The sequence below is a fragment of the Nomia melanderi genome, chromosome 1, assembly GCF_051020985.1.
Source record: "Nomia melanderi isolate GNS246 chromosome 1, iyNomMela1, whole genome shotgun sequence".
NCBI lineage: Eukaryota > Metazoa > Arthropoda > Insecta > Hymenoptera > Halictidae > Nomia > Nomia melanderi.
The window spans coordinates 9,443,317-9,459,736 of record NC_134999.1 but is presented as its reverse complement, the minus strand read 5'-3'; the positions used below and the strand labels follow the sequence as shown (position 1 = coordinate 9,459,736).

Below are 16,420 nucleotides of genomic sequence, written 5' to 3'. Positions count from 1 at the left end.
CGTTTCGAGGGTAACCTATCGCGCCCTTAGTTCTTGTATTTTATCGTTACTCTTGTTTGGAGCGCTTCGAGATTTCGGGCATAGTAATTATAAATATGTTTTGCTATTACGGGATATATTGTAGAGGAAAATCTACATATACGATTGGCAAGCATATTTTCATGGAAATGGTACTTTAAAGGGCGCAGACGTTTGGATTATAAAATATTTTAAAGTTAGGTTTAAAGACACTAAAATAGTTCGTGTCTCCGAGAATCATTGCATAAGAAAATCGTGTGGGTAATTGCGGAAATGGTTAATAAAATTAGTTAAGAAAACCATCTCGGCTCCTCGTCTGTTTTTAGGTCATGTCTGGCTTCAAATTTTGCTCCCGGTCGAATTCTATCCAGGGAGCAATATTTCAGCTTCCGATACAAAAAGTCCCCCCACAGCGGAGAACGGCAGCGGACGTTTCGCAAAAGGAAGCCGTGAACTGGCATAACAAACGATCCCCGGCAGTTCGAGGAAACCGTCGAATCGTTTCCAATCAAGGATCCGTTTCTTCCCTTTCCGCGACGACTCCGTGGCGGATCAAACCGTGCCCGAGATCATAGATTACCGTGCCGCCACGGTTCCCCGGTTTTGCCAGACAACTTATTATCGGTTATTTATCACGGGCTGGCCCGTGACTGAAATTTTTCGTGCGAACCGTTCGGGATCTCTGGCCGTTCCACTTGCGACTCGGGGAGAGCCCGAGCAGCCACGAGCGGCGTGAGAAATGAAGGAGGCGCCTTACACACAGAGATCGAAGGCCGCGTTACGTCGGACCCGTGGCCGGAGAAACTGCTGCGAGCTTGATAAAGCTACAAGATCTGGGTCGAAGAGGAGCGCGCCGGAATGGGAGAGGTCGACGAAAATGCGACCGCGGTTCAAAAAATTGATTCGTTGAAACCTTTTTTTTTCTGTGTCGCAATTTATGCCGACAGTTGGACAGAATAGGAAGGTGACAGTAGTTCGCTCGTGTTGAATATGTTTCAGTTGTAAATCTTTTATCCGATATAAATAAGTTTTGGTATTTTATGAAAGTTCATAGTATAAATTTCTTTGCAAATTGTTCTCATTTTAACGTATAATTGTGTTAAGAAACTTGTTTTGTTCATTTGTGGCCTAACCTATAAAATTCAGTGAAATAAATATTAAACGTAACACTGCACAAATATGAAAATAAACGGAATAAAAAAGTGGCTTTTACTATTGTGTAAAATACATGAAGTTCTAAGACACCTTTCATTCCTCATTTTCGTATTACAGGGAATGATGATTTGTCAGCAAGAAAGTAGTAGAAGACTCTGGACAGTAGCAGAATGTGTTCAATGTATATTATTAAAAACCAAAAAATTAGAGGTGAAGGAGTAGGATTTTTTCGTAAACGAAGTTCCATGCATCAAGAAGTCCCGTACTTTCGTAACCGCATTTCTTTTCCCCGGCTCCGACACTCAATAATCCCCGGAACCTCGACCCTTTTTCGCGCCTAGAAGAATGGTCCCACGACTTTCGTACCCGCAAATTGTAAAGCCTAATCGCTGTGTGACGAAACTTCGACTTGGCAAGAAATTACGTGACGCTGCGGGTCGTAGAAATTCGTTCTACGAGGTGAACACAAAGTTTTAAATGCTACCTTGTCCCACGAACGAAAAAAGAAAACATTATCAGCGCTTCTTTATTACAAAATAATTTGATCCCTTATATCGCAATCCTGAACGATGATTCCTGATTACATCGAACTTTCTAATAAAAGAAAGAAAAGAATACCAAAATCCAATTAACCAGGCAGAAACATGAAAAATTCATCAAAGCAAAATTCGTAACGAAAAGTAATATTATACAAATATGATGATTATTCTACATTTTTTCAAACACCCAATAAAACAACAAACATTTTACAAAACGAAACAATTTAAAAAATTAAAATACTTTTCACATCAAGAATACACACCTGAACGTGAGGCGCAAGCTAAGTTCGCCAATTTTCTAAAATCTGCTTAAAACCAACCCACGCGAGCTACCGAGAACAAAGTTCTTAAGTCTGGCAAAGCTTCGGTGACTGGATCGAAGCGGCGCAGCCCGACAATCTTTTTTTTCCTTTCGCTGCGACGACCGCTGGCCACCGCCGGCCACGGCTACCTACGTATCCGTGTAATTAGACGTAATTAAGCAGCCACCTTATCTGAGCGGCGTGCGCCTTTTCCTCTTTCTCTCCGTCTCTCCTTCTTCCTCCTTCCACCGCCTTCCTCCGTCCCGTCCACCGCCTCCTCGTCCATCACCCGGCTCGCGCGCGATTCATTTTCCTAGCAGTCGTGCCCGAGATTTCTCGCGGCTTTTCTACTTGCCCGCCAGATAAATTTCCGACCCGTAACCCCGCCGTTTCAGTGGACCGCCCGCGTGAATCCGGTGAGAAATCGTCTGCGGTCGACAGGCGGATCGCGGGTAGCGAGGCGGTGAACGTACGCGAGCGAGCTGAGCGGAGGAGAACCCGGTCCCGGGATACCGTATACACATACCGGTGTTTCTCTCTTTATGACTTCGCGTTGGACTAATTGATTGGCCTGGCGGGTAATTTATGGGGGTTATTAATTGACGGGTCACGTGCACCTCGACGGCGAGTTTTAACGGGCGATTTGGTTTTCTAGATGGCTCGCCGTGTTAAAAAGACTTTTATTGAAGATTACATATCCCGCTGGATATTGGTGATCGGCGATCTTGCGAATTTGGGATTCGAAAAGTGGATGTTTTAACTTATTGTACACTAACGGGGGTAGATTAACCCTTTATATGTCGAAGCTAGAACTCTGCTATAGACGAAACAGTATTCTAAACGAATCATTCTGTTATATCGTTCCAAAGTTAACTGAATTTAGAGTATTATTATGTGTAGTTAATTGTAAAAATTGTATCGTATTGCAGTATGTAGTTGCCACTCCTTGATTGCATAACAGAAAGTTTGATTGTTTAATGTAAGTACATTGGGTATATAGCTAATGGATACCGTGAACAGGTAATATTAGGTGCTGGACTTCCGTCAGCGCGTTACTCGGGCCGAAATTTAAAAACGATTGTGATTTAAACCGAACCGAAGCGTGCCGAGCGTGTTTAAACGTGGTCAGAGTATATTCGGCGCGTCGTCGAACAAATGTGCGAACTCAATATGAAGTATTTTTAGCGTGGCTCCGTTCGGAAACGTTTGGTTACCGAGCACCGGGTTCATGATTTCGAATTATTCACTTCGGTTCGGTTCGATCTGGCGGTATTCGCTTCCAACGTTCCATTCAACGCTAATGCGATTCAAGTCGAAACGCCTGCTCCGTTTTTCGAACGCGATACGGTTGAGCTATAGATAAAGCTTGGCTAGAGCCAAAACTGATTTGGCTACTCCAAAAGGAATTCAAAATACACAGATTCAGTACGAAATTGTAGAATAGGTTTCGTGACTTAAAATTATTCGATCAACTTTGCTGCCTAACTAAAAAATCTTCAGTTCAGTTCGATTCACTTGTAACCAATAATTAAATGTCAATATTCTTAAAAAATATCCCATCTCACCGTATGAAATTCACTATTTGAATCATTACATTCAAGAATTCATGAATCTATCTTTCTTCAGAAAATTCCTCAATCATAAACAACATAATCGCATGCAAGCTGCATCGTTGTAAATCAGATATCTAGTCCCCTTCAAATTTACGGTAATCGACGTTTAAATATCCGATCAAAATTCGCCGCGACCCTGAAGAAAATTTTTCGTCCATCCGGACAAATAAACACTAGTGCCCCGCCCTGAAAATCAAACATCTCCGATTCCATGGAACCGATCGTACATCCCCGCAAAACCGTGGCCCCAGCTCGGAACCGAAGGCAGAGCAGCGGCGGCCACGGGAAGCCCGATAATCCACTCAGACAGACTCACCTTGTTGTGCGGCAGCTGTGTGGGCACGTACAGCGGAGGATCCAATCCGGGACTCGTCACCGCGTGACGCCCGATAATCCTGTCCGCCGGTTTCGCGTCGTATCCTTCCGGCTGGCCAATGTGGAAGCCCTTACTCTTCACCCAAAACCGAAATTTACTGTTCTCCGCACTGTTCACTTCCTCCCCCCTAAGTGTTCTCAATATACGCGCGTACTTCTTGATCGTGATCGTCTTGGTCTTGGCGAGGTCCCCATAAGTCTTGATCACCCACGGCTGGTACGCGTTGAACATCCCGTCGTTCTGGAATTTCTTGGGCAAGCTGACGTTGTCCGGCTGGCCCTTCTGCATGCCGTAATCGGCGCCGTTTACGCCGGAAGTGATGCCGGGAAACGGGATGGGCACGGCGCCGTTCTTCGAGTCCATCGCGCTGCCCGCGTTCCCGTTACCGGGCACGTAGCCGGAGCCCAGGCCAGCGGACGCCGTCGAACTCAACGATCCGCCGGTCATGTTCGAGATGTCCAGGTAGGAGACCGATGAGCTTTTACCCAGGTTAGTCGCGTTGCCGACGAACGTCGCCATCGACGAGGACATGTACGGTATGGGGGTAGGCATGCTTAGGCCAGCGGCGCACAGGCCGGTGGCAGGATTACCGGGCATGCCGAGACCAGGTACGGTCGCGTAGGTCGACATGTCGGACATATTCGTCTGAGTTGGCCAGTTGGCGGACAGCCCGTTGCTGGTGTCCGCCGTAGAACCCGGCGGAGTAGAGGACTTCGCCTGCGAGGACCTGGACACGGACCCGCCGCGACTCTTAGAGGTTGGGCTGACCTCTGGGGACGAAGAGTTAGAGGACACCGAGGAGGCAGCCTTGGTCGCGTTGGTCGAGGTGCCGCGGGACTTCTTGGTCGGCGGCTCGTCCCGCGAGGAGCCATTCATCGAGTTCAGGTTCCCATGGGACGGGCTGTTGTTGTTCTCGGACCTCGAACGCTTGCTGGACCCGCCGGAGGCGGACACGGATTGACCCGACGGGGTTGGCGAATTCACCGGCACTCTGCGACGGAGTCCCATTGTCGCGCTAGCCATTATTTCCGGTTATATTTAGGACGGCCAACCGGTTTCTCTCGAAACGATCGATTTTTAACACTGTCACACTAGTTCACCGACTGCATCGTCTTCGTCGTCTTCTTCGTCTTCAATCACTGAAATCGTAGACCACCACTACGCATTATCCTGCGACACTAGGATTCGGCGGTCGGGTAGTACACAGACACTGAGCTATATCACAGACACACTACGATCGGGTTGGCGCCGTCGGATCAGTCGGGTCACCTCGTTGTCGCCGATCACAGCCGCGGGGCGGGAAGATCCGTTGCGGGGAGAGGTCTGCAAAAGAAAAAGAATCGATGATAGTGGGGAAGAAGGAAAGGTGAAAAAGTGGGATTAGCTATGCGCGATTAAGCGGCGGAAACGTTTAAATGAGGGCGCCTCGCTAATGGACTAGCGGCCAAGTAGGTGGAAACTGCGCCGAGGGTTGGCCGCTCAGGCAGAGGACGGGGGCGGGCTGGATAATACGCAGCTAAAATTCACCTACGAAATTGGTTTCTCCTACTCGCGGCGTGACGCCCGCGCGGACGCCTTTCCCCGGCGCCGGGAAATTCTTTCCGCGTGAAATAACGTTCTTCGGACCGGGACACCGTGTTACGCAATTTCCGCCGCGATGGGAAAAGAAATTTCATCGGGTGGAGGGGGAGGGGGGCAGACGGGTGTGCGCGAACCGGAGATAGACCGAGTTTGTCTCGGTTGATGGGGCGTCGGTAATTGAACCGATTAACTGACGGTTATTTTTGGGACTATCTTTTTTTTCGATCCTTTTTCGAACGTTCTCGTAAATGTTCGAAACATTTCAGATGAGAATCTGAAAAGAACAAACTAGGAACGATCGAAATACCTAAATATTATTTAAATAATGTGGAAAATTTACTACAATTTAAAAATTGTCAGCAATGAAATTGGGAAACTAAAATTTTATTTAATTCTGTATTAATTTGATGCTAAATATTAAAAGAATTGTGATACTGAGAAATAATTAATATTTCTTGTTAAATGTCCGTGTGACGCAAGAATGTAATTTTTCCTGTTGCCCGGTCGCGTTGGATGATCGGAGGGGTTCGAAATGGGGGTTGTAATCGAGGGCCGCGCGTGTACCCGCGACCACAGCTACAAATTTCCCCGTCGGCTGACTATCCGAGTCCGTGCATCCGCGTCGTTAATGGATTTTCGTAAGACAGGTGTTAAAACGGGCGGCACGACATAGATGGTATGCAATTAGACACGAGCGCGACTTGGACGGCGCGACGAATTAGGAAACCGGTTATTTAACCAGCCTTGCGCTTCCTTCGCGTGTCGGGCACCCGGCATTTTGAAGGAATTACTGGAAAAATAGCGGGATACACGTTGTTGCAGGAATTGGTTGACATTTTAGTCATTTTAATAGATTTGAATCATCGAAAACACTGTTCAATAACTATGGTGAACGCGATAAAAAGGAGTAATTCAGAAATATTAAATCTAACTTAAAAGTTTAAGATCTTCAATTAGGAATTATAGGAAAAATTCAGATATGCTACGTATTTTGAATACATACGTTTCTAAATCGTGTAGAATGATTTTTCCTAGCTTCAAAACCGAGTAACGAAAAAAAGCGACGTACTGGGACACGAAAATGGAGAAATGAACCTTCAGCGTCCCCTCGGAGGATCTCCCCGTCAGTGGACTCCCTACGTTGTTACGCCCCATGATTCCAGCCCTATCTGAGATCAAACTAACCCCCGGCTGTTATGATCGAGACGAGACCCCCTTCTGATCGGGGCATGGGATGGTTGAACACGTCGGGCGCGTTCGTCGGATTAGAGTCAAATTTTGCGACGCACGTGCTTAATCATTTTTCAGGCCGACGTTTTAAAACACCGAGACTTTTTCAGAAAATTCAACAATAGTGTATAACAATATATAAACTGTTTATAACGACCCGTAAAAAATTGTTACGGTCATTTAAGTTTTAGAAAAGGGAAATATATTTTCCATAGACTGCTATTAACCTACAAGTAAAGGCTGTAAAGTATATAGGTAGTGGACGACTTACACAATGTTATTAAATTAATCGTTGTTGGATAAAGTATGCATAAATACAATGATTTATAGAAAAGCTAAGCACTTTTGATTGGAATTCGTTTTTCGAAAAACATTGTTCCGAGAACAGCAGCCCGTGAACTGCGTGAACCGTGTTCATAAATTTCTCAGTGAGTGCGACAGCCGTAACGAACGGGGATACATACAGATAACCTGTATCAGACAATCGCGAAGTAAACCTAAGACCGAATACTAATTCAATAAGGCCAATCGAACAATCCGCGGCGATAGCCCAGATCGTGTAATGAACTCGCCGCAACGTATCCGCGCGCTCCTTCAGATAACAGAAACGGAACTCCGTAGACGTCCCAGGATACGCGTACCCGCGTCCTATCGCGTGACCCAGTCATCTAAAAAATTTCGGGAAAATTCTAACAGAGATAACTTGAAACTTCTTTAACGCAACTGAATATAGCAATTGAAGGCAACTAAAAATCTACTGAAGATATTCGATTTGTAGAAGTATAAAAAATTTAAAGCAACCGGTTTGTAATTACTTATAATTGCAAGTTGAAATCTCACCCAAATTCTATTGTAACAATTAAAAATATCTTCATAATTATAATAACTGTTTATAACCAGGAGTTATCTAGTATCTTTATTTCTCAAATTGAATGAAACTGAAAATGGAATTTAATGATTGTGACAAATCTTTGTAAAGGAAAATTAAATTAATTTCCTCTCACTATCTTGTTAGAAATATTAACGTCCAATATTAGATAAAAAATGCATCATTTTCACGAAGTTGATATTGTGTAGCAGCACTGAAAGTGTTCAACATTTTTTGTTACGTATCGCATACAAAACATATTATGGGTTCGTAGGTCAATGCTGTAGAAAGTATTTGCGACTTTTTCACTGTAGTTCCAAATAATCTTTCGAATTTATCGTGGTCGAATGCTCGATTCGAAGTTGGAAAAGTCGCCCTTCGCTGGCGAACGAGCATGAAAAGGCGATACAAGCGTCGTAGTCGGTGGACCATTTTCGAAGATCGTTGCCCGGAGTCCTACTAGTTACGAAGGATTAGAATCCGAGGGAACGATAACGAAGCAAGTCCGAGAAGGGAACCGATGGAATGGGGCCGATAGCCTCGGCGCAATATAACCGCGCTCCTTTAGGTGGCAGAAACGAGGTCTTTAACGCGGCGGCTTAAGACGCCGCCGTGGCTTACTGTAAATTATCTTCTGAGTCATTATCAAAGATTGCGCGCACGGCAGCGAATGAAAATTGAGGAAAAATCGTTGGGAGAAACCGAAGCCAGGCGAGTTTCACGAATCTTGGAAATAATCGACGCTCTTTCCTTTTCACGCGTTCCTCCTAACTTGACAGAAGATTTCGATGTTATTCGAAAATCGATAACATTTGGGGAAAGAAGAATGCAGTTTACATCTTTACATTTAGAAAAAGATAATGATTCAGATTACTTTTTATTGTCACAATATAAACTGTTTTAAACAACTACGATACGAAAGTGCTTCTAATATGTTTTAGACAAATATACAGTGGTTTCCTGTCAACGGTAAAACGTACGAACAACTCCAAAAATAAACAAAATTATGCGGTCACTAATAAATTAGAGATTCGTCTACCACCAAAGACAATCAGTTCACCATTTTGTAACTGTATCTAACACAATCGATACACCGAACAATACAAGAATTGTATTCAGCCAAGTACAGTTAGAGAACGAGTCCCAGGAAGACCTTTTACTTTTTCACGCACCTCTCATAAACGCTAATAAAACGTGAAAAGGTGTTCCCCGGCCCTCGAGTTCCTCGAGGGTCCTTTCTAATCATCGACTGTCAAAGCAACGCGAACGGCTCGAAATTAAAGAGAACAATGGAGGGACCGGCCGCGGAATGAAGGCCTTCGCATGCTCCTCGCCGGATAATCAGATACTCCTAATCAGCGGGCTGTCTTGTAAAAACTAGATCTTTCAAATTATCCCGCGCGCCGCGGAATTTAGATGTCGCGGCGGGAATGGACGGAGGAATGTCATTGGAGCGGGGCTGCGGTCGCGCGAGCAAAATTGGACCCGTCGAACATAGCCGAGTCAGCCCGAACACGTTAATGACGGCGGACCCCAGGAAATCGAAGCCGGAGGACCTTGCGTCAATTTTCCTGGAAATCGAATGTGAAATTTCTTTCGGCCACGGAGAAACGTGGCTCTCTTCTATCCGCGTTTCCCCGTTTTTCGCGGGAGACGCCGCTTTAAAATTCAAGCCCTGTCGTCCTCCGCGATCCGCGAAGAATTTTTATCGACGCCGCACGAATCCTCGATTTTAACTACCAGCGACGCGATAATAACCTTTTCATATTTCAGCGCGCTTCAAATATTTTACGAATATGTGAAATACCCACAACGGGTATTCCGGACGGCCGAAAAATATAAACGAGGCATTGGCGTGGTCGAACATTCGTGTCTTGCATCGCATTGTTTGAATTCCGAGGATTAAGATGCCGATTTGCTCGTTGAGGATTTTTGGAGCTTGAGACAATCGAGATCGAGGTAACAATCCAAAAGAGAGCAAAGCAAAGTTTCGTCAGTAATTTTCGAAGCGTTATAAGCTTCAAAATAAGAATATGACTACTAAGAATATTTAAAATGTACCAAACACATCATAAGCAATAAAGAGAGACGAAACTAAGGTCGAACGTTTTAAGAAATATTGTCGAATCACAAAATTCCAGCTCAACCTACGCGTCTCATCCCAGCTCCGTTCCGGCGATACATCAAAAGCATCCAAAAGCAAAAACTCCTCGAACCGAGCGTCCCGCGAGATCTTAATTAAACCCGCGGTGAAAGGAATTTTCATCGCGGGCCATCAATTTGTCAAGAACGCGCGTCCCGCGGCCCCGATTTCCCGCGGCGCGACGTCGTCCCGCCCCATTTCCTCCCCGTTGAAAAACTCCCCGGCAATTTTCTCCGTCGACCGCGGCTCGCACACGCCGCGGCGCGGCCTCAATGCACAATCGATTACCACGGTCGAAACTTGTGGCGGCCGATACCGGATACAATAACCCGGGCGCAATAGCGGACGCCGGCGTATCCGCGCGCTCCTTTAGGTGGCAGAAAACGGGGTCCTCCGCGCGACGCCGACGGCGACGGCGACGGTGACGGTGCGGCCGTGTCCCGGCTCCGAAGCCGCACACAAGTCACGTACCGGCATGGGACCACCAAGTATTATGGTTCTTCCCTCTACCCTGGCCTCCTCTAACCATCCCTGTCTTTCTCTCTCTCAGACACACACGGCCTGCTGTCTCCTCAACGCTTTCTCGCTCGCTCGCTCGCTCTCCTCGGCCTTCTCTCCAGGCCCGCCGTACACATATTACCGGGCGCGCAGTATAATGTGGGTGCCGCTTGCACACCGAGCGGCCCGGTGTCACGCTACGTGCTTCCTGCCCGCAGGCCATGGTGTGACAAAAGGCCTTATGTCCGCCCGCTCGTGGAACACTCGTGATCGCAATGTGTAATCAAGCTCGCATGGCCACTGTATTACCACGTACACCTACCGTGGCCCGCGGCCATCCGCCGCCTATACGTATACGTACCGTACGCGCGGGTACGTGCACGAGCCACACGCACCGATTCACGCACGAACGCACAGACTCACGCACGCACGCGAGTTACACGCCGCTTTTGGCCGGCCGTTTCCCGCACAGGACGCGCGACCCTCCTTTTCCTCGATCGGTTTCGCAATCGAGCCGGCTATCGGCGCCCACTTTTCTACTCGATTCGTCGCGCCGCACCGCGCGAGCCGACCGAGGAGACCAGCTTGCACGCGCGCACCGCGCCAACCACCCCCCCCCCCCACCTTTCGCCATCTCTCGCGCACTCTTTCTCTCTCTTTATCTCGCGTTCACCCCCTTCGCCGCAACGCTCGCTCTCCTCCCGACCAGACTCCTTTCAGACCGTGTCTCTCCGGGGACGGGGCCACCTTTTTCTTTCCTTTTTTTCTTTCCCCCTTCTTTGCCTTTTTCTTTTCTGCCTCCTTTTTTCAACTTTCGCGCTCGCCGAGGATTTCTGGAGACCGCGGGTGCACTGATAATGCCCGCCTCGCAATGAATTTGAATTGGGATCGGTGATTCGGGGATTCCGAGGTTTTCGGTTGTGTCGAGGAGATAGGAGATTCTCAAGTTATCGACTTGTGGGAATTGTTTTATAACATGTGACTGGATGTATTGATTGATTTGTGAGTAAACGTGGAATGTTTTAGAGTTCTTGTGAGTTTTGGGAGATATTTTAAATGAGGATACAGTTTACGAGAATCGAAGTGATTGAAAATAATTTAAACGAACGTTGTACTAGTTCGAAGAAAGACATTGTTAGAAGCAACAAATTCAAACCCTTTACATCAAGTTTAATCATTCTTCTCCCGAAACAGTGAAAATACTCGAAAATTTCCCTTACGTCTTCCCATTAAATGATCAACTGAAACATAGGAACCTCTGAAATATCGAAAGAGGACGTTTCAAAAGGCAAGTACCTCTGCAGTTTCATGTCATTCGATTAATTTGTATGCGATAACTGTACCGTTCATATATTCTTGCGTTCGCGGTACGCGAAATTCTTCCAAAATTAAACACGGGCGAGCTGGGATAGAAAGTTGCGGGCTGAAAGTGGCCGATCATCCCGTTCGGAGGCAGTTGGCGCGCGTTGCACTTTTGGCAGTTTTCGAACCCGCGTCAGGATCCGGCTTGCCACGAGTAACGTGTTTACCTAGGCTATTGATCAAAGGGAAGCGAGATCTTTGTTTGGCGGAGGTGCGACGGAAAAGTTCGGAGCCCGGGGAGTGCCGGGAATTTTTGTCGAGTTCCAGCCGGCTAGATGCGGATATCGGAGGTAGCCGTACCTATGCGCCAGGAAAGTTTCGGGACTACGGCCGACAAACCCAACGACACGCTTTACGATCCAATTCGATATTTCCTCGAACCTATCGCTCTTCCTCCATCTAACAAACTGCGATCTACGCGTGAAATTAACGAACTTTGCAAATTAATCCTACCATTTCAATCCGATTCTACTCGAGACAAATTGAGGACACTCGTAAACTGTGAACAGGTCACTGAAAATTTGCAAGGAAACCATTGCAAATGCCGTTATGAATTTTAAATACTTTCTAAATATTTTCAGTAATAAGCAATGTAATATTCGAAATCAAGTATTATTCTTTGCGAAGTCAAAGGTATAATTAAAGAATCTGAAGTGTCGGAAGTTCCCGATGATTAATACGAAACTATCATTGCGAAAAATCTGCGATTTATAATTATAGAAGTAAATATCGCAATTTGATTTCGTAAAATAACTATTAGCACGAGATTCAAGGGACTCGCACAGTTTACCAGAATGAACTTCTCATAGAAAGTCTCTGATTTATGATTATCGAAGTGAATATCGCGATTTGATTTTACAAAATAACGATTAACGCGGAATTCAACCGATCTGCTGAGTTAGTGGGACGTTCTCCGCGTAGAAACTTCGCCGGAGCACGGCGCCTATACCATTTTTTATCGTTAATACCGCGAGAAATCGTCGGATCTCTAACGGCACCTGGAGCAGAAAATCGACGCGGCAAATTTCCGTGGCAGTCAGATCTAATCCGGCGCGAACAGCCGCCTCTCGTGATACCCGTTAGACCGAGGAGAAAACGTCGAAGACTTCGGTCCCGAGTGGCAGTAAGTTGAATTCCCAAACGGGCGGGTGTGGCGACCGCCCCGCAACGGGCACCGAAACGGATGCCGCTATCTCCTCCGACACCGCTACAACTCCCACAGCGTTTCTCTGCCTCCGATTTCCAACTTTTTCCATTTATTTTTTTTTCTCCCTTTTCCCCCCTTCTCTTGGACCACCACCACAGACGAATCACACTATGAACTAATTTTTTCATACGAAAAAACTGCCAAACCCGCGAAAAATATGTATTATCCTCACATTTTCTCCGTTTTAAGGTATTCTTTAATCGAAACTGAAATTTCAAATGAAAAGCTCGGTTACGCGAGGAATACCTTTAAAAAAAAGCAATTTTTCACACGAAAACCACCAAACCTGTCAAAAATATGTACTTCCTTCTCCGCTTTGTCTTCCCACAATATTTTTCAATCGAAACCAAAATTTCGAACAGGAAACTCGTTCGCAGGGAGCACTTTCAAATAAACCGCAACTGAATTCTCACATGAAAACCACTAAACCTGCAGGCAATCTGTATCACCTTTTGCTCGTTCCTCCTGTTCGAAGTATCCTCCGATCGAAAACGAAACTTCGGTTAAGGGGCTCAGTGACGCGCGAGAAACACCTTTGAACAAGCTGCGAGCGAACTTTCGGAATCTTTCACAGCGAATTTTTGGACGTGGAACGTTTCACCGCGAGAGTAACTGGACACCACTCGGAGCAGTAACGAAAAACAAAAAAAAAACAACAAATAAACCGAATTTCCCCCACGGGAAGTTCGTTGGCGGTGCACGATCACCGGGAACCGAGCGATCGATCGAAACGTCCGGATCGCGAACCGTCGTCGCCGCTGTCACAAAGGGAACTCCGCGATTTCCACGCGATAACTCCGCCGCTAGGAGAGTCAGGTCTGTGTCCGAGCACGGCCGGCCTCGTCCAAAATCGGCTCGGCGTTGACAGCCACGGGTTCGGCTCGTGAAAGCGTAACACTCGCGACAGCGTCCTGTCAGCGACGCGTCAATCGAACACTTTCCCGGCCGCCTCGTGACACTTTTTTTCTCTCTCTCTCTTTCTCTCTGTGCTGTTCCGTTGTCTCGTTTCGTCAGCACGATCCGCCCGAACGAGGAACACTTTTCGGCAGCGATGGCGGCGACGGCCAATTGGCACTGAAAATCACTGGTCGCGTTTCCGAGGATCCGGGGGATTACCCGAACGCGACGCGCGCCAGCGGCGAGACTGACGCGACTCGTCGTCGCGTGAAAATGCGAAAAGAAATCGGGACGGCTTGCGCGAAGAACTCGCTTGGATCGGCTGCACGGCATGGGACGGCATGGGACGGGACGGGACGAGACGAGACGGGACGGGACGGGACGGGACGGGACGGTGTGGTGTGGTGTGGTGTGGTGTGGTGTGGTGTGGTGTGCTGTTGTATGGTATGGTATGGTATGGTGTGATATGATATGATATGATATGGTATGGTACGGGACGGGCCCGGACGGGACGGGATAGGAACGGACGGGACGGGACGGGACGGGACGGGACGGGACAGGACGGGACGGGACGGAAGCGCGCGCGCGGAAACGGGAACCGAAACGGACCGGGGGGGGGGGGGGTGAAAAAACAAAAAAGAAACTATCCAGCGACGTTCACCTGTGCACACGTTCGCGCGGACCGACACGCGGGGACGATTCCGTGAGAGCCTGTGACGGGCCGTGAAACGCACGGGACGGCGCGGCGTGGCGCGCGGGGAAAAAAGCGCAGCCGCGCGCGCGAGGCGGTGTGGTGTAACGCGCGTACAATTACCGCCGTCTTTTGAAATCGCACTGCGGAGTTATCGCGCGGCGAGATGCGGTCGTTGCGGAACTGCGGCCGATAAAAAACCACGGAACAACGTGGAACACTCACTGCATTCGGTGCTGGCCGGACGAGCGCGGGGAATCCCTTGATTGTTTCGTTACGATCGTCGAAGTTTCGGAACGATGAAATTGTTGGAGAATTCGATTAGCAAAGATACGTAAAAGAGAAACGACGAAAACTCGAAAACAACGCGCACTGGGAAAAGAACTGAGATGAAAACAGAGGCTGCGGCTGGACGATCACTTTTGTATTTTTCGTGGTTCCGCGTACACAAATACTATCACCGACCTGTAGGAGAGATCACGGTAGCCAGGAGAATTCTGAATCCTCACGTATCCAGCGTGACGATCCGTGCGTGCCGCATGTCCACGTTCCGAAAGTGTCACCTCCCTCTCTCCAGTCGGGGCTTCAGAGACGTGCACCGGCGAAGATCCGTGAAAGGAGGAAGAAGAGGCGAGAGATCGGGCAAGCCAGTCGCGGTTGGACGATGTCGGTAGCGCGCACTTCTCTCTCCGCTCTCTGTCGGCGATCCTCTTTCCTTCTTCCCTCCGCCGCCGCCGCTGTGTACCACCGCACTCTCTCGCACTATCTATCGCTCCCTCTCTGGCGGTTTCCCTATATATCCCATCGGTTCCTCTCTCGCGCTCCGACGGCCGCGTTCGCTGCCTTCTTGTTTTCTTCCTTTTTTCCCCCGTTTTATTTTCTTTCCCTCTTTTTCTTCTTCTTTCTCGCGGTTTCTTTTTCTTTTCGTTGGCTCACGGAAACCACCAGCTAGCCGCGCGCACGTTCGACGTCGCGCGGCGGCAACGAGCCGAGTATAGGAAGAGAGCAGAAGCACGACGTGTCCGCGCGCGAGACGGAAAGGAAGAAGGAGGGACGGAGAGAGAGCGCGCGTGAGAGTGCGAGCGAGTCCGTGAACGTGAAACGGAGGGAGAGAACGCACGCGCTCCGTCGGAGCGAAGAAAGAGGAAGAAGGAAGAAGAGAAGGTTGGGAGCAGATGCCGAAGGAAGAGGGTCGGGGTGGCGGGTAGTGCGGCGGCGGCGACGGCGGTGGCGGCGGCAGTGGCGGCGGCAGTGGCGGCGGCGAGGCGGAGAGGAAAACCGAGCGACGGTGGCGGCGGCGGCAGACTCGGTTGACTCGGTGGCCGAGCGGTATCTCACCCGCGAAAAGCGTCCCGCGATCAGGTGACAGCGGGAGTACACACAACCGGCGCTACCCACACGGGCGCGAGAAAGAGGGACGGAACGGACGGCCACGGGAAACGAAAGGAGCCGGCCGAACGGGACGGTACGAATGGCCCGCTCGTGCTCGGGACGAAGACAGAAGCCGAGTGTCGGCGCAGCCGGCGCGGTGGGGCTGAGCTGGTGGGACGGCGGGAGGTTAAACACGCCGAACGCCGGTCGACAGGATAGAGATGGGGGATATATATATATATATGAGAGAGAGCGAGAGAGAGAGAGAGAGAGAGAGAGAGAGAGAGAGAGAGAGAGAGAGAGAGAGAGAGAGAGAGAGAGAGAGAGAGAGAGAGAGAGAGAGAGAGAGAGAGAGAGAGAGAGAGAGAGAGAGAGAAAGAGTCAGAGTTAGGCGGGGGGTGAGGAAACGGTGGACGGAGAGAATGATAGCCGGTGCTCGGGCGTTCCGAGTATGACTGACGACGGGAAGGGAATAAGGGAGGAAGAAGAAGAAGAATAGGAGCGACAAAACCTGGCGAAAAGGAAAAAGAAGACAAGGATCACCGGTTGCGGGATCGGAAAAAGCGGGA

General features: G+C 48.5%; 1 protein-coding gene across 4 annotated transcripts in view; it reads right to left on the bottom strand.

Moving 5' to 3' along the window:
* LOC116427702 (uncharacterized) overlaps positions 1–15,965 on the bottom strand; it is a 74,758-nt gene extending 58,793 nt beyond the window's left edge. The window contains exons 1-2 of one of the 4 annotated variants that reach the window (XM_076372914.1): positions 14,946–15,965; positions 3,944–5,326 (exon numbers count right to left, since the gene is read on the bottom strand). In XM_076372914.1, coding sequence (XP_076229029.1) covers positions 3,944–5,026 — 1,083 coding nt within the window. In that variant the 5' untranslated portion in view covers positions 5,027–5,326; positions 14,946–15,965. Of the gene's footprint in view, positions 1–3,943; positions 5,327–13,341; positions 14,204–14,450; positions 14,484–14,705; positions 14,823–14,945 lie in introns of those variants that run through there. The other 3 variants (XM_076372926.1, XM_076372927.1, XM_076372923.1) reach the window with 3 other exon arrangements.
* Positions 15,966–16,420: the final 455 nt, after the last annotated feature.